General features: G+C 35.3%; 2 protein-coding genes across 3 annotated transcripts; both read left to right on the plus strand.

Annotated features, from left to right (window-relative positions):
* Window positions 1–704: 704 nt before the first annotated feature.
* On the plus strand, window positions 705–12,758 carry hck (HCK proto-oncogene, Src family tyrosine kinase). Its single transcript, XM_042750089.1, has 13 exons — window positions 705–875; window positions 3,611–3,735; window positions 4,362–4,398; window positions 4,849–4,945; window positions 5,048–5,143; window positions 5,845–5,948; window positions 6,107–6,253; window positions 6,408–6,560; window positions 8,216–8,398; window positions 8,482–8,558; window positions 9,521–9,674; window positions 9,801–9,932; window positions 12,126–12,758. The coding sequence occupies exons 2-13, from the start codon at window positions 3,619–3,621 to the stop codon at window positions 12,326–12,328; spliced, it is 1,500 nt and encodes a 499-aa protein (XP_042606023.1). The 5' UTR covers window positions 705–875; window positions 3,611–3,618; the 3' UTR covers window positions 12,329–12,758.
* A 1,872-nt stretch (window positions 12,759–14,630) lies between these two features.
* On the plus strand, window positions 14,631–23,331 carry tm9sf4 (transmembrane 9 superfamily protein member 4). 2 transcript variants are annotated; one of them, XM_042750900.1, is made up of 18 exons: window positions 14,631–14,762; window positions 16,335–16,442; window positions 16,747–16,846; window positions 16,975–17,143; window positions 18,003–18,147; window positions 18,263–18,386; window positions 18,725–18,843; window positions 18,924–19,035; window positions 19,119–19,189; window positions 19,285–19,417; window positions 19,600–19,681; window positions 19,776–19,851; window positions 19,958–20,041; window positions 20,886–21,061; window positions 21,159–21,222; window positions 21,315–21,434; window positions 21,828–21,917; window positions 22,614–23,331. In XM_042750900.1, the coding sequence occupies exons 1-18, from the start codon at window positions 14,730–14,732 to the stop codon at window positions 22,761–22,763; spliced, it is 1,956 nt and encodes a 651-aa protein (XP_042606834.1). In that variant the 5' UTR covers window positions 14,631–14,729; the 3' UTR covers window positions 22,764–23,331. The 2 variants fall into 2 exon arrangements, with proteins under 2 accessions (XP_042606834.1, XP_042606835.1); XM_042750901.1 differs by lacking the exon at window positions 14,631–14,762 and adding an exon at window positions 14,847–14,871.
* Window positions 23,332–24,177: the final 846 nt, after the last annotated feature.

Raw genomic sequence — 24,177 nt, forward strand, 5'->3', positions numbered from 1 at the left:
AGAAGAGGGTGTTTAATCTCACCATAGGGGATAATTCTGTCCTTATGTAACTGTGAGGCCAGACCAACTGTTTGTTTGTCTGTTTCCAATCCAATAATACATCTGTGTGTTTCTGTCTGTGGTTATGCACTAAAGTTACACTCAGCTCGCTCTTCTAATCTGTTCTCAAGCAAATTTTGTCTAAATAATAATTAATATTTTGTTACATTTTTCCCTTTTATTTTAACTTTATCATCACTTGTATATTGAAATCGCTCTTATTATTTGTCAAAATTTGAATGATACTTAGACTGAAGGTATTTATTTATTTATTTATTTATTATTATTTATTTTTTATCTCAGAAGTGGTGACATTGCAAAGGGTTGTAAACAGCTTTTTTGCAACCTTAACACAAAATACCCTGGTTTCACAGTGTTGTTCGAAGACTATTGCGTGTAAAGGACATGCGGATATTGAAGCGGAATATTTGTGACAGATTTCCTCTGACTACAGGGTGTGTCTCAATACTCACTCAGTTCCCTACCTAGACAACATTTCACCCGTTATAGGAGCTTGATTTATTTATTTATTTTTATTTTTTGCGATTATCAGCTCGTTATGAATCGGATGGGTTCAATGTGTATATATGAGCTGATCTGACTCGGAGCGCCCCTGGTGTTCTAAACTGTACCCTAGGAAGGCATCTCAGTAGTTTTTGAAACATAACTTCCTCTTGGACAGTACAGCGCGAGACTCTCACTTACTGGAACACAGAAGCGCATCAGTGTGATGGAGGAGCCGGTGTGAAGCGGCTTAAACATTTCTACATCTCGGTTAACTAGCGAGATTTTGTGAATAAAGAAATATACTTTTCTTCTGGATTGCATTTTAAGTGGTAAGTTCGCTTAAAATATATATATTTTTTTTACATACCTTCTTAGAGTTATTACTTGGTAAGGTTTATTGTTAATATTATTTTGGTAATTAAACGACTTGGACTTTTGGTTTTCAATGTACGTTTTTTAAAACGAGGTTTCATACATATTCACTTAACTTAAATAGCCCTAATATTAACATTTAAAATTATTTTAATATGTCTACTTAAAATTTTTGTCATGAGCATCTATTTCATCAGACCCATATTTCATCACGATTTAGGCCTAGCTGTTTATTCTTTTACTGAATTGTTTATTTGGATTCATTTGTAAAGAATGGCACTGTGTCAAATCCAGTAGGTTACTTTTTTTTTTTTTTTTTTTTTTTTTTTTGTAACACAGGAACCCGCATTTTTTGAGGAACCCGCATGTTTCTTTGAAGTAATATTATGCTTTAACTTTAGTTATACTGGTACTTCCATAGTTCAGTATAGTTTTAGAGAACATAATATCAGAGGTCACATTTAAATATTTCTCTTCCTCCTCTGAGGATCCATCTTCTCATGTAAAAGGACACTCAAAAGCACTCTTTACAGTAATATTTCACGTTTCTCTATTGGCTGTTGGCCTGCTGTCAGTCAGACCTGTCAGTCAGTCAGCTTTGGTGTTTTCTGACAGTTTGCAACTCTCCAGTTCTGGGACAGAAAACAAATAACAATGAGAGAGTCCTGACAAGGAAGGTGGAACTGACACATCCCACATTTGCATGTGTGGTTAAATGAAAAGAGCTGTAGTTCTGAGTCTCCCTGCACTACTGTGGGAAAAGTGGAGGTGGTTCCTCTCAGCTTTGGGGAACAAAATAATCTTTGGGTTGCATGGGATGGGTGACACTGTCGAAAGGCAAATCTGAAAATTTCCTCCGGGTATGATCAGTTATCGGATTCGGAGTAGGAAGAAGGAAATGTACCTGTGTTCAAGCCAGCAATTAAGCAGGTTGAGAGGAGACTACCAGAACATCAGCTCCTCTGTGAAAAGAACTACTTTAGTATACCATTCCATTATTATGTAAAAAACATAAAAAATAAAAAAACAGGACAAAATGTCAAGTTATGTTTTCAGACATCAGCATGTTATTTGCAATCGAATGAAAATGTAATCATAGTTTGAATGTTTATTAAATTTATTAAACTTTTTTGAACCACATAAATAGGATTTAAGTCTTTATACTGTGTGTAATTTCATAATTCTATTGTCTTTAAATTATGCTTGAAGTACTGTCAAGCCTTAAGAACCCCCCCCCCCCCCACAAATTAAGTGCTTTAGTATGTTAGTGTATTTATTCAGACTTTAAAGTAAAACATTGACATTTAACATTAATAATGTTAAAAATGTAACATTATTACAGAGTGCACTTTTTAAAGGAACCATTGTCATACAAGTGTACTCGCTCTTCAGTAGCCTTTATTGCAGTAATATTACATTATTTAAATATTTAAAATATACTTTGACGTATACTACAGGTGTACATTTAATAAAATTCAATGCACTTGTTTTTCACAACGGACCTGATCCCATTAGAGTCAGCCAGTGAGACTAAAAAAGCATTCGAAACAACTTCATATAAAGAGAAAGCAGAACATGGGTGAACAAGCTACAGGAAACAAGTTTTTAATGCGCCACATATTTCTCAAACTCATTGCATCTACTGAAGGACGCAACTTTAGCAGTTCTTGAATTACGATTCAGTGTTCAGCTGATTGGACTCTCCAGTGACATTTCTATAATTTACTTCTTTATCTTGGTTATCTTCAGAACAAACAGACTGACCATTGATAATAAATTTTGGTGTTTTGGTTGGGGTTTTGTGTAGGGTCATGCACATCCAGATTAAGAGTGAATAAGTTCATTATCATGCATGAAATGAAGCATGAACCTGCACTGCGCTCTCATGACAAGAGATGCAAGTCGAAGGTCCTTTATTCTTAGGCGATAGCCACAAAGAGGCCAAAGAGCTCAGAAACATGCGGTTTCCGCTCACCTGTCGTTCAAAAGTGAGGAAAAAGTAGCTTTTCTCTTCCAACAATCGACCAAGTTGGAATCTATTTTTGATGGGAGGCAGTTCTTTACGTTTTGGTTGATGAATTTCTGCTACGCTCTCAGAAAAGTGTTAGGGTGTTAAGGCTAGCTGATTTGAATCAGCTTTGAACATTAGGCCTTAACCAACCACAGTTTCCACTGAGCAGCTTCCGCATGTGCATGTGTGAGCGAGTTAATGACAAAACCACAGGCGAGAGAGAACTGCAGCCTACAACGTGGAAGTCAGTGCGAGAAACCGGTTATTTTGACTTTCACTACATTTATCGTTAAAGGTTACATTTCCCAAAAGAGTCATACTCCAACTGTAGTAACCAATGGCACCAAGGGTCTCTACAATCTACACAGGCTTACAGTGATTTTGGGAAATCATGTTTATTTATGTCTGACTCCTAATATTGGAAATACCAATCAGAAGTATCATGTTGTTGTACAGTAGGCCAAAAACGTGGCATTTAATACAATTTGAGTCATATATGGCACATTACAGACATTTTTCCATCATAATCTGTTCCATACATGCTTTTCGAGCATCAAAAATAACAGTTGTGTAGTGGGAACTCAGAACAGCCCATGTTTTGCATATTTTCTATTTCTGGAAATGTTTTGTTGTTAGTACAAGGACAACCTGCATTAGTGTCTTCTGTTGTTAAATCTTCAGGTCTCAACATGGGCTGTGTGGGGACCAAACCAGAGCAGGATCCTATTGGGAAATCAGTGGGCAGCGATGACAGTCGCAACCAGACAGCACATTACACCAAAGACCCAACGGCAGGCTCCAAAGCTGTAAGTAGAAGCATTCTGGAATTTCTGATTAAATTGAGAAGACATCTTTTCAGGGTTATTCCTCACTGAAAAGTGCTGAGTTGCGCTAAACCATCAGAACTGGCTGTTTCAGCACATTTCGTGACTTCAGATACTGAACTTCTCTAAGTCTGAGAGACAGCGTAGTCTCAGCTTTATGATCATGTTGACTTTGCATATATTAATAAAATGTTATATATAATATTTTGAATTAGAATTTTGTCCAGGTTTTAGTTCTTTTTAAATGTTATTATTATTATTATTATAATTTAATACTTCTCTTTAGATTTACTTAATTCAACATTAGTATTTTTTGGTTTTTTATTTAATAGAGTGTTTTATTTCATTTCAGCTTTATTCCAATGACTGAAAGCATAATTTTTAATAGTTTCAGTTAACAGTAACAGCACCGCTCTGTGCTTGTGCTTCTAGCTGCTGCTACCTGATTTACATAATGACCTTAAAAAGAGCTTGAAATTTTTATTTATTTAAACAGATATCCTCTATTTGAAAGACTGCCTCAGAGAGGTCTGTTTTTGTGCTCAGAAAAGAGAACTGAAATGTCTAGTTTGTTGTTTTAAATACTGCACCTCTTCTACCATCTACAGAACAGAAGCACCTCCAACCCAGCTCCTGGGCAAGATAGTAAGTGAAATTGTCTTTGATTTCTAGTAAATAGGCAGGATGTCTCGTTCAGAATGTTAGTGTTTTTTTTTTTTTTTAATAGTGAAATACTTAAAAAATACACATTTCAACTCATATGGTTGACCTCGTGAGCAAGAGTAAAACGTTCAGTGATGTGGTGTTAAATGTGTCGTAAACACGAAAAAGTAGCTTGTTTTGAGGTTTTCCACATGCATTTCATTCAACCTCAATGTGTGCTGCAGCACAGCCAGTGCATACGCCTGCTATTAATTCTCAACCTTAATCGCTGTATAAAAAGTATGCACACTTTAAAACCGTTGTACCCTGTTGGAATCGTGATAAACTCACAGCAAGTGTTGTTATTATGTGACGCCAGTCTGTTTCTTACTCAGAACCATAGTGAATGTGTGATTACAGCTCTTTCACACTAAAGATTCCATTTGCCTTTAGCTTCAGAGAACATTGCCATAGCTCTGTATGACTATGAAGCTATGCATGAAGGTGACCTGGGCTTCAAGAAAGGAGACAGACTCAGAATCCTTCAGGAGTAAGTAAACCTGTCATTCTGAATGAGGATTTAACATGCAGTATCTCATTTCTTTGACTGACTGATTGAATGACTGATTGATTCATTGATTGATGTGTTTAGGTCAGGTGAATGGTGGAAAGCAGCATCTATTAGCACTGGTCAGGAGGGCTTCATCCCCAGTAACTATGTTGCCAAGGATACTCTGGAAACTGAAGAGTGAGTAAATATAGTTTGTGTACATTTGTAGTGGTGCCATTGATCTCTCAGTAAAGGTTGTTTATAATATGTGATCCTGGACCACAAAACCAGTCATAAGTAGCTTGGGTATATTTGTAGCAATAGGCAACAATACATTGTATGGATCAAAATGCCAAAAATCATTAGGATATTAAGTGAAGATCATGTTCCATGAAGATACTCCTACCGTAAATATATCAAAACTGAATTTTTGATAAATAATATGCATTGCTAAGAACTTCATTTGGACAACTGTAAGGGCGATTTTCTCAATATTTAGATTTTTTTGCACCCTCAGATTCCAGTTTTGTGTTCCATTGTCACATATAATAATACGATTGTTTAATATAATATAATATAATATGACCCATTAAATTTATCAAAAGTGACAGTAAAGAGGTAAAATGTTGCAAAATATTTCAAATAAATGCTTTTTTTTTTACTTTAAAGAATTCTGAAAAAAAGAAAAAATGTACAGTTTCCACAAAAATATTCAACATTGATAATATTAAGAAATGTTTCACCAAATTGGCAACACAGAAATAAATTACATTTTAAAATATATTAAAATAGAAAATTCACAATTTTACAATATTACTGTTTTTAAATAAACAGCCTTACTTTTAAACGTTTATGGTATTTTCACATAATTTTTAATCTATTTATGTGTATGTCTACAGGTGGTTTTTTAAAGGTGTCAGCAGAAAGGATGCAGAGAGACAGCTGCTGGCATCTGGAAACAAAATAGGATCTTTTATGATCAGAGACAGTGAAACCACCAAGGGTACGTTCAGCACAGTGTTAAAGCTGAAGGGTTTTATGCAAGGAGTGTAATTCTGAAGCATTAGTGTTTTTTTTAAAATAGCGGTAATATTTTTACTTCAGCTACACATCTACCAGATTCTTATCTGCCCTTAAAAACATCTGTATCTCCCCCCTCAGGAAGCTACTCTCTGTCTGTCAGAGACTGCGACCGAACAGGAGACACTGTGAAGCATTATAAGATCCGCACGCTGGATAATGGCGGTTTCTATATTTCTCCTCGTAACACCTTCAACACCCTGCAGGATCTGGTCAGCCACTACAAGAGTAAGTACAATAAAAAATGCAAATATCTGGACACATTTCACAGGAAAATATACATATTTGATCTTTACCAACCTTTTTCATGAAGGATTGTTTACTCAGCTGGTTTACAACGACTAGCTGGTTTATAACAAACTGTATAAATTTGCATCTACAGAGCAGAGCGATGGGTTGTGCCAATCTCTCACTGTTCCCTGTCTGAGTCCCAAACCTCAGAAACCTTGGGAGAAAGATGCTTGGGAGATCCCACGTGAGTCCCTCAAACTGGACAAACGTCTGGGAGCAGGCCAGTTTGGAGAGGTCTGGATGGGTAAGACAAGAAAGACTTGCTTTAATATGTATTTCTTATGTGTCTGCTTACTCCAAAAACTGTTGCTGTGCAGCATGGTTTGTTTAGAAGGATCTGAAAGATTTGTCCAGGGTAAAATACAGAACTAAAATGGTTGGTTATGACTCTAAGAAGTCGGGATTGAAGTGTCCAAGCATTGGCATTTTATATTAATACGCTAAGTATATAACAAGTTGTTCATGAGTCCCTTGTTGGTCCTGAGCAGTTCAGAAAAATCCTCCAGCTCCTGCACATTCTTTGGTTTTCCAGCATCTTCTGCATATTTGAAACCTTTCCAACACTGACTGTATGATTTTGAAATCCAACTTTAAAACTGAGGACAACTGAGGGATTCATGCATAACTATTACAAAAGGTGAAACCGTACTGATGCTCAAGAAGGCCACACAATGGATTAAGAGATGTACTTACATTTAAATTAATCATTTGATACAATGCATTTATTGTGCACATACCTGTTTTTACATTGTACATTTATAATTACACTGTTGACCTATCCCTTACACCTTAACCCATCCTTAAACCTACCCATACCACCAACCTGTCCCTAACCTCACTGGTATCCCACTTCAGTAACAGCAAAAGTATTTTGCAATTCAATATGAACACAATAAGTACATTGTACTTATTTGTAATGTAAGTACATAGTAGTTAAGGGCACCTAGTATAAAGTGGGACTGAAAATACATTATACACAAAATTTACATTATTGATATATGTATCACAATGACACTGTTATTCAATCACAACTTATTATTACAGTAATAATTTTTTTTTCCATTAATTATAAAGGTGCCTGATGAAGACCTGATGGTAATATAGGACCTGATATATAATATAATATAATATAATATAAATAATATAATATATACCTGATGAAGACCTGATGGTAATATAGGACCTAATATAATATAATATAATATAATATAATTATTGTGTGTGTATTTTTTAATTATATATATATATATATATATATATATATATATATATATATATATATATATATATATATATATATATATATATATGAAAGTGAAAGTGAGAAAAAAAGTGATGTGACACACAGCCAAGTATGGTGACCCATACTCAGAATTGGTGCTCTGCATTTAACCCATCCGAGTGCACACACACACAGCAGTGAACACACACACACACCGTGAACACACACCCGGATCAGTGGGCAGCCATTTATGCTGCGGTGCCCGGGGAGCAGTTGGGGGTTCGGTGCCTTGCTCAAGGGCACCTCAGTCGTGGTATTGACGGCCCGAGACTCGAACCCACAACCTTAGGGTTAGGAGTTAAACTCTCTAACCACTAGGCCACAACTTCCCCCATATATATATAAATTTTTTTGTATAATTAATAAATATTTTCATTAATTATAGAGGAGCCTTCAGGTTTAGGAGATGCGCACAACATTTTTAAGCTTTTCAGTAATTATAAACCTGAAAAAACACAAACCTGAAGCCGTACCTAAAAAACTGACCTGGTCTTGAACCCAGTCTGAAACCCAGCAGTTTCTCAGGTCCTTTCAGGCTTTGGGCAGGGAGCAGAGACTAATAATGGTGTAATGAAAATGAAGAATTCCAGCATAACTCATCTCTGTTTGCTTCTCAGCAACATACAACAAGCACACAAAAGTGGCAGTGAAGACTATGAAGCCTGGCACTATGTCTGTGGAAGCTTTCCTCATGGAGGCCAACTTAATGAAATCCCTCCAGCACGACAAACTGGTCCGTCTCAATGCTGTGGTCACCAAAGAGGAGCCCATATACATCATTACAGAGTTCATGGAGAAAGGTGTGTGTGACTCCAGACTCCACTGTGCAGAGCATGGCTTTATATTTCTGTTATTTATCTGTTTGTGTGCTTGTGTTTTACAGGCAGTTTACTGGACTTCATTAAAAGCGATGAAGGGAATCGTGTCCAGTTGCCCAAACTGATTGACTTCTCAGCACAGGTGAGGCGTCTGAAGATCTCCTTTGTTCAGTTCATGTGCTTTCCTCCCACATACAGAGTCACGTTCCCTTGATGTGGAAGACAGGTTTGCCTTTGTAGATTTTAATATTCAAATGTGATAACCGACAGACAGTAATATTTGTGTACAGAGGTATGTGTGCGTGTGAGAGAGAGAGAGACAGGATTGAATCCACCATTAACATGACAATCAATTCCTTTAACTTCCTGTCACTTTAACTTCCTGTCACTCTTTAAAGTAAATAATTAAACATTTTAAAAGAAGTCTCTTATGCTCACAAAGACTGCATTTATAAAAAAACATTAAGCTATGAAACTGTTTTCAACTTATAATACATGTATCTTGAGCATCAAATATTAGAATGATTTCTGAAGGATCATGTGACACTGAAGACTGGAGTAATGAAGCTGAAAATTCAGCTTTACCATCACAGGAATAAATTATATTTTAAATATATTCAAACAGCTATTTGAAATTGTGAGAATATTCACATTATTATATTTTTACTGTAGTTTTGTTCAAATAAATGCAACTGAGCATAAGAGGCTTAGTGAGCATAAGAAACCTCTCTCAAAACATATATTTATATATATATACCACCAATATACATTCAGAATCAGGTAATAATGAAGTTATACAAAAATATATATTAGGAAATATTAGTTATGAGATATGACATGTTTCATTTCAAGTGAGGATTTTGAATGCAAGTGTGTGTGGCAATTGCAAAAAAAAAAAGGGTGCGACCATTAGTTGAAAAGAGGAAGAGAATTGCAAGCACTTAACAGGACAGATGTGAATCTGGCTTCACCGATAAGAGGATCCACACACACACGCACACACACACACCATTAAAGCTTATCACACCTCTTGCTATTAGTTACACATACCTCACGTAAGCACATCATTAAACGTAACTAAAACATTTTTTTCTCTGACTTCAGATAGCAGAAGGCATGGCTTACATTGAGCAGAGAAACTACATTCACAGAGACCTTCGTGCTGCCAACATCCTGGTCAACAAGAGTTTAGTGTGTAAGATTGCTGATTTCGGACTGGCCCGTATCATAGAGGACAACGAATACACTGCCAGAGAAGGTTAGTGGGATATGCAGCCAACAATAACGTTGAGAAACCAAGTTTATTTAAGTTGGTAAACTGGATACATGTTTATTTATAGGTTATTGTCAGAGGAAGTCATGTTAATATTTTTTTTGTGATCTGGTGCAAAGTTCCCCATAAAATGGACCGCTCCAGAGGCCATAAACTATGGTTCCTTCACCATTAAATCAGATGTTTGGTCCTTTGGCATTCTGCTCACTGAAATCATTAGCTATGGTCGCACACCGTATCCAGGTTAGTGTTCACCACAGTGCACTGTGAATATGCTAAAAGGTCATTCTCTGGAATCTGTGCCATTTGTGCCTACTTGTTTTTGTAACTCTATGACTTCTAGGATTCTGAATTATTATTTCATTGATTTAACTTTGTTTTCAAAACTCAACAAGTTAAGTTAATTAAAAATTTGTATTTTTAAAATTCGATTTAAATCAACTGCCATATCATTGTCGCTGCATTATCAAACAGTTAAATTAAAGAAATATCTGCGTAATGTAAATGTATTTAATATTTCTTGACAGTAAATTAAACTATAAGCTTTACTTAACTGTAAGTGTAGATAAAACTTAATTTGTTAAAATCAGTAAAGGAGTCATGAACTGAGAAACGAATTCCCTTGATCTTTTGATATAAGAGGTCATTGTACTATAAATACATCCTGTAAGTTTCAGAACGCAAAACTTTCTCATAAGTCTAAAAACAGCTTAGATTGAAGGCAGTCTGCCAAAATTACAGCTTGTGGAATGTTCCAGTCTATGATGTAATAGTGTGGATAAGCACCGCCTCCGCAAAAGAAGATCAACGACTGCTTAGACATCACTGTCTGTTTAGCCCCGCCCACCGATTCGTGCATGTAGTAGGTAAATGACAAAAGCGGCAAATGCAGGTCTGCGCGGAAACTAAACGATATAAAAATACAATTCTAGACCACGTCAGAAACCCCAAGAACCTGGGGCCAGTTGGATAAACTTAGCCACCCTTTTAAGACTGTGTCTTAAGAGCTAGTTTGACCAACTAGTAGCTGACAAGGGGTAACCAGTCTTACCTTTCCAATACAAATAAGAACAATCTACCTTTTCATAACTGAATTAAAAAAATGTATGACCAGTCTTGAAGAAAAAAAAATTAGAGGACTAACTTTTTAAGACTAGTCTTTTGTTCACTTCATATTACCGCAGATTTGTTTACAAACAAGGCACAATTAGACTCAGGATCTTCAGAAAGATTGTAACTGAAATGCCGAATATATATTAGATCCGACATTAATTTCGCACCATACAAGTGTTAGTTTTTATTATGTGGGTACTATTGTTTATCTGTTATTATCATTTGATAAGTGCTGAGTATTTATGCGTTTTTAACCTAAATCACAATAGCATCCATCTGTGAAGGATGTAAGCTGTCAAATATGCACAAATGTTAGCCAATCACAGCAGTGGGCATTTACTTCCGAGTCTACAATCCGCCACACAGAGTGTCCTGATGAGAAAGGTCAAAAACAGGACAGAAAATAGCCTATAACTTCTAAATTATGATGTTTTTTGATGCAAAATTCTTGAGAACATTATAAGTGGACCTCGAAGAACAGTACAAAATAAAAAACAAAGGCCCATCATGACCCATTAAAAAATTAGACACATCAAATAAACCTACACAAATGTCTTAGAATTAACTAGTAGCAATAACACATTCTAGTAGCTGTTTCAGTTCTTCTTGGTGGAGTTCACATAACTTTCTCAGTAATAACTGAGTGAAACAAACTCACTTTATGCTACTGTTAAAAAGTCTGGGGTTGGTAAAATTTCGAAAGACTTCTCTTATCCTCACCAATGCTTTATTTATTTGATCAAATATGTTATAAACATTAATACTGTGAAAAATCATTACAATTTAAAATAATTGTTTTTAAAATCATTTATTTGTATTTTTATATTTTGTATTTGTTATATTGCATTTTAATATATTTTAAAATGTAATGTATTCCTGTGACGGCGGCACCAGTGAATTTTCAGCATCCGGGTCAATGTCACATGATCCTTCAGAAATGATTCTAATATGCTGATTTGCTGCTCAAGAAACATTTCTTATTAATATCAGTGTTGAAAACAGTTGTGCCGCAACTTTTATGGAAACAGTGACACGTTTTGTCAGTATTATTTAATGAATAGAAAATGAATATAAATTAGAAATCAATTTAATGCATCCTTGTTGAATAAAAGTATTCATTCCTTTCCAAAAACTTCTTACCAACTTCAAACTTTTATTACGGTAACAGTAATATATTTTACGGTAAAATAACAGTAGTATATTTAATACATTTCTCTTCTTAGTTTTACAGTGCATTTTTTAAAATCTTTGTTTTTCAATTGAATAGCAGCTATGCTTTGGTAAGAGCTGATGCTAGAAACTCTGTGTTTATGGTGTGTTTAGGTATGACAAATCCAGAGGTGATCCGTGCTCTGGAGAGAGGTTACCGTATGCAGCGTCTGGACTCCTGTCCTCAAGAGCTCTATGACATCATGCTGGAATGCTGGAAGAACAAGCCAGAGGACAGGCCCACCTTTGAGTACCTGCAGAGTATACTGGAGGACTTTTACACTGCCACAGAGAGCCAGTATCAGCAGCAGCCTTGAGACACACACACACACGCACACACACTTTGACACGACCTTGATCATGATCAGGAAGAAATTTACACATATGTAACTTATCCATGCCAATCTGTTGACTTTATACATATGTAGTGAGATTAAATGTGAAGAGTTACAGTGTGTTATTTAATGATATGTCAATGAATACAATTTCAAAGTCTAATCTCAGTAATAGCAGTTTTATTCCTATCATGCAGAGCCCTTTGCCTTACACTGAGTGTTGCACAACAGAAGCTATATGAAGTAAGAATTTTAATATAAAACGTGAAAAATAATATTCTTTTTTTCATGTTATAACTTTTCTGATTTATTTGTAAAAACCTGATGACAGATGTATTTTAGAGCTAATCATACGTGTGTATTGTAATTGAGAGTACACACAGAGCAATTAAATAAATTGTAGCTTTGATTGCTTAAAGGGGTCCTATTATGCTCTTTTACGAGGTCTTGATTTGGTTTTGGGGGTGTACTATACTAGGTTGTTCAAAAAACACATTATTTTTCACATATTTTACATTATTACAACACCTCTCTCCCCAGTCTGGCATGAACGGCTTGAATAGTTCCTGTATCAAATGAAGGCCCGCCTTCTGAAATTCAAAATGTGCTGTGATTGGTTAGCTGGGCAAGTGTGTGCTGTGATTGGTTAGCTGGGCAAGTGTGTGTTGAGATTGACAGCACTCAGCGCCTGGTCAGGAAATGCCATGCCCTTACCATAGTCACCTGTGAGCTTCAGTGTAAATATTGCATCAAAATCAAATCAATTTGAGCGTGATTTAAACCCGGATGATTGTAAACACTCTTAAACTTGTCTGCCTTCTGTTAGGGAAAACTTACGTGTCTCAGACATAGTGATAACACTCGTTGCCTTCTCTAGTGCAGCTCAACCAGGTCTCGTCCCATTCGTTGATCTTTGTGATGTCACAAATCCAGGAAAATATGCATTGTAGTCCAAACGAGTGGTTCGTTGTAGTTTTTGAAAAGTGATTTCTGTCAAATAAAATATCTCCTTTTGAAGTGGACTTTAAGCTTTGTAACTTTGCAGATCATTTTTATTCTCAAACAGCAACATTACAGACTAACTAAAGTTGAAAAAATTTAAAAAGCATAATAGCACCCCTTTAATAAAAGATCATTTCTAAAACTTCAACCTACATTAGGTTTCAAAGAATTTATTGTGGATTAGGAAATGTATATATATGTATTTGCTCAGAAGAAAAAATAAATAAATAAATAAATGTTTAAACCATTGCTCCAAACATTTCAGAAAAAAAGCATCTGTACCTAAGGTAGTTATGAATATTTCTCTTTGAGTATCTGTGTGTTATTTTATGAAGTTGTGAGTTTATGCTTACTTTTTTCAGATATCTGGGTACTTTTTCAAGTCTGAAGCGATTTCTCACTTGATGTGTATCTTTCTTGTATATCTTCTGTTTTGTTGATATTTGTTTGAAATTTTGTGCAATAATAGTAAATGATTTATGTGATATAATATTTTTTTTTCTGATTTCCTGCAGTCATATTGAGGGACCTTAGCTGTGGCTTCATTAAAAAAAAATGTAAAACATGATGCTGATTATGCAACTGATTTTCAGTACACTTTTATGTAAAGTCTTTTCCAAAAAAAAGTTACCTATAAATATTATGTAGTGTGTATGTATGTTGTAACAATTACTCCATAAAAAAATACATTCATTTTAATTTTGAGTAGTGTGAAGAAAAAAAAAAAACTCATTCACTATCATTCTCGTAATAGCAATACAAACTCGTTAAATTATCTTATTGATGCATTTATTAAACCATGAAAAATTACCACAGTGTTAAGTAACTAACACTATAATGATAGCAATATAACTATATATATATATATCTATCTATATATATATATAATTTAGTAATTTTCAGTTCGGTGTAATCATCATATTTATTCATATATGTTGCTGACTCACAGACATACATTTCATTGTCTTTTACTGCAATGTGTGTTTTCCTATGCATAATGATATCCAACTGGAAACTTTTTAATGACACATTATTAATGTTTACCAGAATTTGAATTCATGTGGCAGGAAATAGTTTGACTATGATCCATTCATTGCTGTTACTGGCGGCTGATATTACTAATGATTAAGAATTAAAGACCACAGTATATTATTAAACAAACAAACAAACAAAAAGTTATATATAAAATAATAAGGAAATTTAATTTTTAAATTAAATTTATTAGTTTTTAAGTATTTTTCATTTTAAATGCCTCGTTTAAAATGAAACTTTCACAGCTGTTACCACCGTCTTTTGTCAACGTTAAGACTTCCTCGTGATCTTTGTGAGTGAAATGACAGCAGCACGATGACGCATTGATATCCTTCCTGTGACGTCTGCAATGACACGTGTAGTCAAGATGGCGGCGGCGGTGGTGAGTACCGACGCTAAAGCCATTTCTGTTTTTCTGTTTCATTACAGGTTTGATTTCACACTGGTAGACATGACCAAATGTTAAACCGCCTTGTTTTGTCTTTCTCACTGTAAGTGTGCCATTTGATGTGATTCGCTATTTCCGCGCAGTGGATGTCGATTAAAAAACAGCCGGCTAGCATAAACACTTAGCAGGCAGCTAATTATCGAGTGTTTGCTAAGAGTGATACCGAGTTAAAATCGTGTACTAATCTAAAACCCAAGCCATATGAAGCAGACAGCTTTCTTTACTTGAACAAAAGCGGCTGTGTTTCATGTTAAACAGCATCATATGATGGACTCAGTGTAATGCGTTTGCGTTGCTTTAGCATGTAACGTAACGTTACTGTTTCTCGAAGTCAAAGCAAAGGTGATAATAGTAAAGTGATCAAATCACAGTTGTTGTCTCAATTCCCTTCATAGATTACTAAAATGTTTTGCTTCTGCGGGTTTGCAGTGTTTGTGATTGTTCACTGACAGTTGCACGGAGTTCCGGTTTAGTATGAAGAGTTTGGATATAATTTATGTTATTTTGTTTAAATTAACAGGTAATTATGGCAAGATAGCGCTGACTGGGTGACAGGACCACGATGCGAAGCTGACGGCATATTTCTCTGCTTATTATACCGCGACTTAACGAGAAGCTAGTAAATAAATGACCATCATGTATTGATTTAGTATCAAGTTAAATGGTTTTATTTTTTGAAAAGAAAGTGTGATATTGATTAAAATCGGAATGAAATTAAAATTCACGCTTTATGTTTCTTGTAGATATCTTGTACAAAGTGTGCTTCACTTTGTAATTCGTTTGACCTCGTAACATTTAATCAGATATCATAACGCTGTAATATGTAAAACTGTAGACTTCTCTTGTGACCTGTACCGTTATTCAATCTGCTTCAACCTGTCCCTTTTTTACATTTGACTTCACTTTGAGTCACAGCCACATCTCAAAATCCAGTCAAAAATCCATGGACATGTTTTGGTTTTGGTAATCTGTTTCACTCAGACATACACCATAATACAGAAGAAAAGATTTGTCACTACTTTTGTCTAATCACGTCTGCAGTTATGCAATTATTACACAGCTTTCTGGAAAACTGTATGTTTGCACTCTACACCACTCATATACTCTGGTCTGGACTGTACAAACACAGATTTTCATCTTCTTCCGAGGACTGTAATTTTAAAACTGCTTATTTGGATGATGGTGATACAGATTATCGAGCTGTATTAATCTTGTTTTCCTGCATATGTAATTAAGGTTGTTTCACATTCACCTTCTTTTTACTGTCGGCATAGTTTATTGATCATTTATCACCTGCTTGTGTAAATGAGAGTATTCACTCTGTCAGCAGAGCTCAACATTACTGTTAAAAATTACCATCAGCTGGCCGTTGTTCATTTTTTAACAAGAAAGATGTATATTTTTATGTAAAGCATTGACTGTCGATGTGCCTTTTGTTTCTGTAGCAAGATTCTAAATGAGTAACTAAAGAAATTTGCCTTTGTGTGTCTTTAATTGTCTTTGTAGGAGATGTGGGCACTGTTACTGGTGTCCACACTGCCTTTAGTAACGCCCTTTTATGTACCAGGGGTTGCGCCCATGAATTTCCACCAAAACAGCCCTGTTGAAATAAAGGTGAGGCCTCAACCTTCTTAAGAATTTGAGTTGCAAAAGAGGGATTTGAATTTTTACTCAGGCCTAGTTATTCATTTCACTTTAAAAATGCTAAAAACACTTTGGCTCTACACACAGCAGCTTCTAGGGCCGTTTATTTGTGTGCTGACTGCCAGTTTTCCACAGACATGTCTTTACAAATACTGATCTAGATACAAGCCACTGTGTTTGACACACTTTTATCATTCATTCCGCAGATTCTTTCTCACAGGTTTCTAGATTTTTATTGTGGCGTTTCTAACATTTGCCTGTTTTTAATTACCAGGCTGTAAAATTGACAAGCTCTAGAACCCAGTTGCCCTATGAGTACTATTCACTTCCCTTCTGCAAGCCTGATAACATCGTCTACAAGGCAGAGAACCTCGGTAAGGATTGTGTGTCATTTAAGTCAAGTATTCAAGCATAGATATGTTTAAAACTAAAGCTTGCAGTGAGAAGGTTGATTTGTTGCCGTGACATGCTTCTCATTTTGTTGATAATGATATGTGATCAGGTGAGGTGTTGCGAGGAGACCGTATCGTAAGCACACTGTACAATGTTCTCATGAACCTGGACAAGAAGTGTGAGGTGTTGTGTAAAAAGCCTGATGATCCCATCAAACTCAGCGTGGACGAGAGCAAGCTGCTAGCTGAGCGTATCCAAGAAGAGTACTATGTCCACCTGTGAGTCCCTCCTCTACTGACAACACTCTTTGACTTCATTCATGAAACATGAGCAGAACAATGTGCTAAATTCTTTGTAAATCCAGTCTTACACATTCAGTGAGATGCATCAGTTTACATGCATTCTTTCTGCTCGCGTTTCATGAATGAAGATCAATGCGAAGTGCGGACTTTTATTTTCCTGAGAAGTATTTTTTCATAAATGAAACGTCAAAATTAAAAAAATAAAATAAAAAAATTCAGGATTCTTTGATTAATAAAATTTTTAAAAGAACAGTGTTTATTCAAAAAAATATTTTGTTACTATTCAAAAGTTTGGGTTCAGTAAATTTTTTTTATAGAAATGAATACTTTTAATCGGCAAGTATGTGTTTGAAAATATTACCATTTTGAATAAATGCTGTGCTTTTTAACTTTTTATTCATCAAAGAAAAAAGTATCACAGGATCCCCAAAAAATATTAAGCAGCACAACAATTTCAACACTGATAATAAATCAGCATATTAGTATGATTTCTGAAGGATCATGTGACACTGAAGACTGGAGTAATGACTTCTTCATCACAGGAAAAGCAAAATAGGCTACATTTCAATAATATTAACATAGAAAAGTTATTTTAAACTGTAATATTTTACAATATTAGTTTATACTGTATTTTTGATCCAATAAATGCAGCCTTGATGAACATAATAGACCTTTTTCAAAAACACTTAAACATCTTTCTGACCCCAAAGTATTGAATGGTTTATATATTATTTTATGCAGAATAGTTTATGCAACTATAGAAGTAAATCACCAATATCTGTATAGTTTGAGGCTGTCAGTAGCGCTTGGATTAATATATTATGCATATGAACAGTATTGCAGATAACCTCCCTGTGGCCACACGGCTAGAGTTTTACCCGAACAAAGAGGAGGGAACGGAAGAGGAACAGAGGAAGGACACACTGAAGGATATCCAGTTTGAGCATGGCTACAGGCTCGGCTTCACTGAAAACAACAAGGTGATCCCGAAGAGCATCTTTTTTGCCAATCTAGAGATGTAGACTGATTTTTGGTGATGTCACTTCTACTTTTGCATGATTGGTTGACGCATGCTGTTTTGCTCTGCCTTTGTAGTTCTATTTGCACAACCATCTGTCATTCATCCTGTACTACCACAAAGAAAAGGTGGAGGAGGATGTCGAACACAATTACAGAGTTGTACGTTTTGAGGTGATGCCAAAGAGTGTAAAATTGGAAGGTAAGTCACTAGTAATGCAAAGAAATGTCAAAGTAAAATTGCATGAAAAAACAAAACAAAAAGAAAGTGGTATCGGTGCATCCCTAATGCATGCATACATATAGTGTATAATACATATATATATATATCATTTATTATGAGTTTGTTTTTATTCATACACTGCCATTCAAAGGTATCGGGTTAGTAATTTTTTTTTTTTTTAAGAAATTAATAGTTTTATTCAGCAAGAACACTAAATTGATAAAAAGCGATGATAGAGACATTTATATCATACAGTATATTGAAAATATTTTATTTACTACCATTTTGTTTGTTCTCCCTTCACTCATGTGTTCTAGATATAAAAGCAGACGAGCGAAAAACATGCACATTACCTGAAACGGTTGCCCCCGTCCCTCAGGAGATCGACCCGACTAAAGAGAACCGCATTCTCTTCACCTACTCTGTGCACTGGGAGGTGAGACACGTCGCCGCCTCCGTCAAGAATACGCTCTTTGCTTTACATGCTCTCGTTTGTCTCTCTGTTCTTCATTGCAGGAGAGTGAAGTGAAATGGGCGTCTCGCTGGGACACGTACCTCACCATGAGCGACGTGCAGATCCACTGGTTCTCAATCGTCAACTCTGTAGTCGTGGTGTTCTTTCTGTCAGGTTTTCATCTTCATCCTCACTTGCCTTTTAGTTATTTTCAATTGCATTGGTGTCATGGCTTCTAAGCAAATCTATGTCTGCAGGCATCCTGAGTATGATCATCATAAGGACGCTGAGGAAGGACATTGCCAACTACAACAGAGAAGATGACATTGTAAGATGCTGCATTCTGATTGGTTGCTTGTCTATGTTTCATATCTCTTACATGATGTGATCTCAATGCTTTTTCTCTCTCTTTGTCACTAATAGGAAGACACGATGGAGGAATCTGGTTGGAAGAACGTCCATGGTGATGTGTTCCGCCCACCTCAGTATCCCATGATTCTTAGCTCCCTGTTGGGATCTGGCATCCAGCTCTTCTGCATGATTCTCATTGTTATCTGTGAGTATTACGCTGATCTTTTTGTTTTAAGGTAGCATATGAAGCTAATGTCCAGATCTGTGTGTTCAGAACTGCAGAAAAGATTTCCACATAATTGGAATGATTGTCATTCATACTATGCTCGCTCAGTTATTTAACAATTTTGATATATGAATCATAAATGTGATGAAACCATTTTATAGTTGTGGCTATGCTGGGGATGTTGTCTCCATCCAGTCGAGGAGCTCTGATGACAACTGCCTGCTTCCTCTTCATGTTCATGGGGTAAAAAAAGCACAATAAAAACACCATGTATTTCAGGTTTTGCATTTTCAAATGTGGCCATATTCAATCTCTGTCCATTTGTCTGGTCCTACAGTTTGTTCGGAGGATTCTTTGCAGGAAGACTTTACCGAACTCTTAAAGGACACAGGTGGAAGAAAGGTGCTTTCTGTGTGAGTACAAAGTCTTGATGCATTTGTTGCATGAAAATTAATGAGATTACCTGGCTGGAAGAATAAGGAAATATATTGATGTTTATGTGGATGTGTGTCATTCTAGACGGCAACTCTGTACCCAGCTGTTGTCTTTGGCATCTGTTTTGTTTTGAACTGTTTCATCTGGGGAGAACACTCTTCTGGTGCTGTAAGTATCTCTTCAGATTGATGCAGTTAGCCGCTTATGCAGAAATGCTATATTAGGCTATTTGTTTTATATATATATATATATATATATATATATATATATATATATATATATATATATATATATATATATATATATATATATATGTTTTATATATATATATATATATGAAATACAAAAATACAGAAAAAAGTAATAATGTGAAATAGTACTACAATTTAAAAAATATATATATAATTTAAATTTTATATATATTTTTAAGATGTGACAGTAAAGCTGAATTTTCAGCATTATTATTCCAGACTTCAGTGTTAAATGATATTTATAAATCATTTTAATATGCGGATGACTTTTTTTTTTTTTAGTATTATCACAGTTGCAGATGTATATTTTTGTATACAGTGCTGATGTATATTTTTGTGAAAACTTTGTTTTTCAGAATTTTTAAAGAGAAATGTACAGCATTTATTGGAAAATCTATTTTTTTTTAACAAAAAAATGTTGAAAATGTTTTTTTTTTTATGTTTGATTACTTTTGATGAGTTTAATGGATTCTTGCTAAATAAAAGTATTCATTTACAAAAAAACAAAAAAATACTTTTGATCAGTGGTATGTCAATAATCACTTTTAAATTATGTTTTCACTGTTTTACTCCGTAAAGGAATCATTATACTTAAACACTCATTTCAAACTATAATTCATGTGTCTATGTGTCATTAGAAAAACAGCCATTCGTTTCAGACAGAAACTAGTCAAGCTGTATGCTCCATCAAGCAGCTTCCTCTTATCCAGCTTGACTCTTCATGCACACTGACGGCCATCTCTCATTTGCACATATTTCAGGTTCCTTTCACTACAATGCTGGCTCTGTTGTGTATGTGGTTTGGTATTTCTATGCCTCTCGTGTATCTGGGCTACTATTTCGGTTTCCGGAAACAGCCATATGACAATCCAGTTCGTACCAATCAGATTCCCCGCCAGGTCCCTGAGCAACGCTGGTACATGAACAAGTTTGTCGGGTATGTGGCGCTCTTTGTGTAGTCTGTGAATAGTTGAATTAGCAGTTTAACTTCATCAGTGCATGCTTAATGTGATTGTATTTATCTCTCCCTGTAGTATCCTGATGGCAGGAATCCTGCCGTTCGGTGCAATGTTTATCGAGCTCTTCTTCATCTTTAGTGCAAGTTGAATCATTTTTGAAGTATATAGTGTACGTCTTGTAAATGTTCTTATATATTGAAGCTCACTGAGGTGTGTTATACTCTTTTATAGGCTATCTGGGAAAACCAGTTTTATTACCTGTTTGGCTTCCTCTTCCTTGTCTTCATCATTCTTGTGGTTTCCTGCTCTCAAATCAGCATTGTGATGGTGTACTTCCAGCTTTGTGCAGAGGTGGGTATACAGAGTCACACCATGGACATAATGCAATTCATATGTAATTACCATAAATCCACTCTTAAAAACTTTTCTGGGCAATATTTAGACACTCTTGAGTGCTAAAATGCTGCTTTGTTTCATTTATTTAGTGTTCCTGTTTTACCTGTTGACCTCTATAATCTTTGACACACAGACATAGACTCACATTGACAGAAGATAAACAGGCAAATATTAAGAGTTAAGATAACAAAAGTAAAGGTCACTTCATTTGAATGAACAGTGAGCATGTTAAACTATCTCTAAAATGGCGACGGTGTGCACTCGGTCTGGTAGAACTTGAACAGAGCTCACCGTGTCAGTAGATACTGAATAAACACATTTCAATCTTTGTGACTCCTCCCCCTACAGGACTATCGGTGGTGGTGGAGGACATTTCTCGTGTCTGGAGGATCTGCCTTTTATGTCCTAGTCTATGCTGTTTTCTATTTTGTCAACAAGGTAACTCTTTTTACTTCAGCATGTTACAGTAGACCTCTTATTTACTGAAGTGTCTTTCCTATTCAGCACCTTGTGTTTTTCAATGGCAGAGGGGGTGTATAACATTATTTTAGACTTAAACTGGTATTAACTGTAAAATAGATTGAATCCCACTGAATTGAGTTGAGTTTGCTCTTTCATATACCCACAAACACACTAGAGGAGTTGATGTCTCTGTGAATGAGATACTTAAACAAAACTTTGTGTGTTTATTTATATATATATATATATATATATATATATATATATATATATATATATATATATATATATATATATATATATATATACACACACACATACTATATATATATATATATATATATATATATGCTGCTATTTGCACAAAAATAACACATCAGCTTTATAATTTTGTTGAGGATCTGCCTGTATGCATATTATTGTTATTGTTATTATTATTGTTATTATTATTATTTTTTTAATTAAAGTGATTTTACAAAATGCAAAACCAAAAAAAGGAAAAATGGACATAGCATCAACTGGAATAGGCCTAGTTAAAATACATTTTCTAGCTAAATTAATTCCAAGATTGACGTTTCCGTGACTAGCTTAATATATTTTTGTATCCAATAACACATTTATCTGTTTTGAGGTACTCAACATTTACATAGTTCTTTCTTTCTTTTTCCCTCCCAGCTGGACATTGTGGAGTTCATTCCCTCTCTGTTGTATTTTGGCTACACAACCCTGATGGTTTTGTCTTTCTGGCTGCTAAGTGGAACGATTGGCTTCTATGCCGCTTACGTGTTCATACGGAAAATTTATGCTGCGGTCAAAATCGACTGAAATAATTCTTTCAGTTTTTGTTTCCTTTTTTTCTGTTTTGTGAAGCAAGCACTGACGTGTGTGAATTGCTGGCGTGAGGCGCAGCAGCGCCCCCCTATGGACTGGAGGAATGAACAGATGTGTTTTGTACACCGTTATCAAAACCTTTCTGTCCTGCTATCTCTGCTCCAGCAAAGATGTAAAGAAACAACATGAACAGTTCCATTTTTAATGTCTGTATATCTTTTTGCACACACAACATGGGCCAAAGTGTGTCGATTGACTTTTTTTCTTTATTTTTGGGTGGGGATGTTGGATTTTTGGGCTGGGTCTCATTCTTTTGAAGACATTGAGGGTTAGTTGCATATATCATTTTACAAATTAACTTTGTGTCCTTTTAATATAACATTTGATTTCAACTTATTCCTGTGTCTTTGATTCAGAACTGAGTTCTTGAATGCTTGTCTTGTTTGTTTGTATGTGTGTGTGAATGTGTGGTCACTCTGTGATCATTATATATTGGCATGAACTGAAATTATGGGATGTAAAGACATGATGAGGCAAGGACATTAAAAAAGAAGTAGATTTCCTTCTGTTTCCTTGTGCTTGCTGGTCAATGGACCTAAAAGACTCTTATAATGATGCAGTATCGCTTTGTTTGTTTATTCTTTGCCACTAAGAGAAAGGCCTGTTTTTCAACGTCACACACATTTGATATTCCACATTAGAGAAGCCATTTTTCTGTAAAAAATCTTTCTGCCATGTATTAACCACCTATCAAGTATTCCTGTAGCCAAAATCAGTTACCCCAAAATTCAAGGGTATCAACACAAATTTGTGTAGTTTCCAGCAAGTAGCAGTATATTTGCTTACATCCATGGTACTTTTTAGACTTGAACTTAAAATGGTTATTTTTAGCTCTCTCAAAACCCAAGATACAATATTTAGATCCTAATTCTGCCTCTGTGCCCTAAAGTGAAGCAGATGCAGTATTCAGTAGTTTAAAACACTATTGCAAAATCTACGTCTACTTTTGTATGTCCTGTCATCCTCACAGGTGACTTTATGAATAAATGCAAGATCTACAGAATATATATTTTCTACAGAAGTACTTCATTCTGCCTGCCATTCTGCGTTGGATCAATGTGTCTGTGTATGTTTATGGTGTAAATACGGTGCTTTATATTGTTGCATTTTAGGGTTTTATTTGTGGAGCTGTTTGTCCCATTATGTCTTTGTTTTAGGCAAAAGCATGTTTTTTTTTTTTCTCTATAAATCTTTTTTTCCTTCCTCTTTTAAGAATGTCCATTTCTAATGTATTAAATAATAAAGGTGCCAATATGTTGACATTTAAAACACCGTCAAGGTTTTGTTGAGAACATCGTTCGCTCAGCACGTTTTCGGCCCCTTTGGGAGTGTTTTCGCAGAAGAGTAG

This window comes from Cyprinus carpio, chromosome B23, assembly GCF_018340385.1.
Source record: "Cyprinus carpio isolate SPL01 chromosome B23, ASM1834038v1, whole genome shotgun sequence".
In the NCBI taxonomy this organism is placed as follows: Eukaryota; Metazoa; Chordata; class Actinopteri; order Cypriniformes; family Cyprinidae; genus Cyprinus; species Cyprinus carpio.

Coding starts and splice junctions, on each gene's coding strand:
- hck (XM_042750089.1), top strand. CDS start 3,619: ATGGGCTGTGTGGGGACCAAACCAGAGCAGGATCCTATTGGGAAATCA. Junction 4,399..4,848: donor CCCAGCTCCTGGGCAAGATA/GTAAGTGAAATT, acceptor ATTTGCCTTTAG/CTTCAGAGAACATTGCCATA. Junction 5,949..6,106: donor AGACAGTGAAACCACCAAGG/GTACGTTCAGCA, acceptor CTCCCCCCTCAG/GAAGCTACTCTCTGTCTGTC.
- tm9sf4 (XM_042750900.1), top strand. CDS start 14,730: ATGACACGTGTAGTCAAGATGGCGGCGGCGGTG. Junction 18,148..18,262: donor GCTTCACTGAAAACAACAAG/GTGATCCCGAAG, acceptor CTGCCTTTGTAG/TTCTATTTGCACAACCATCT. Junction 21,435..21,827: donor ACTTCCAGCTTTGTGCAGAG/GTGGGTATACAG, acceptor CTCCCCCTACAG/GACTATCGGTGGTGGTGGAG.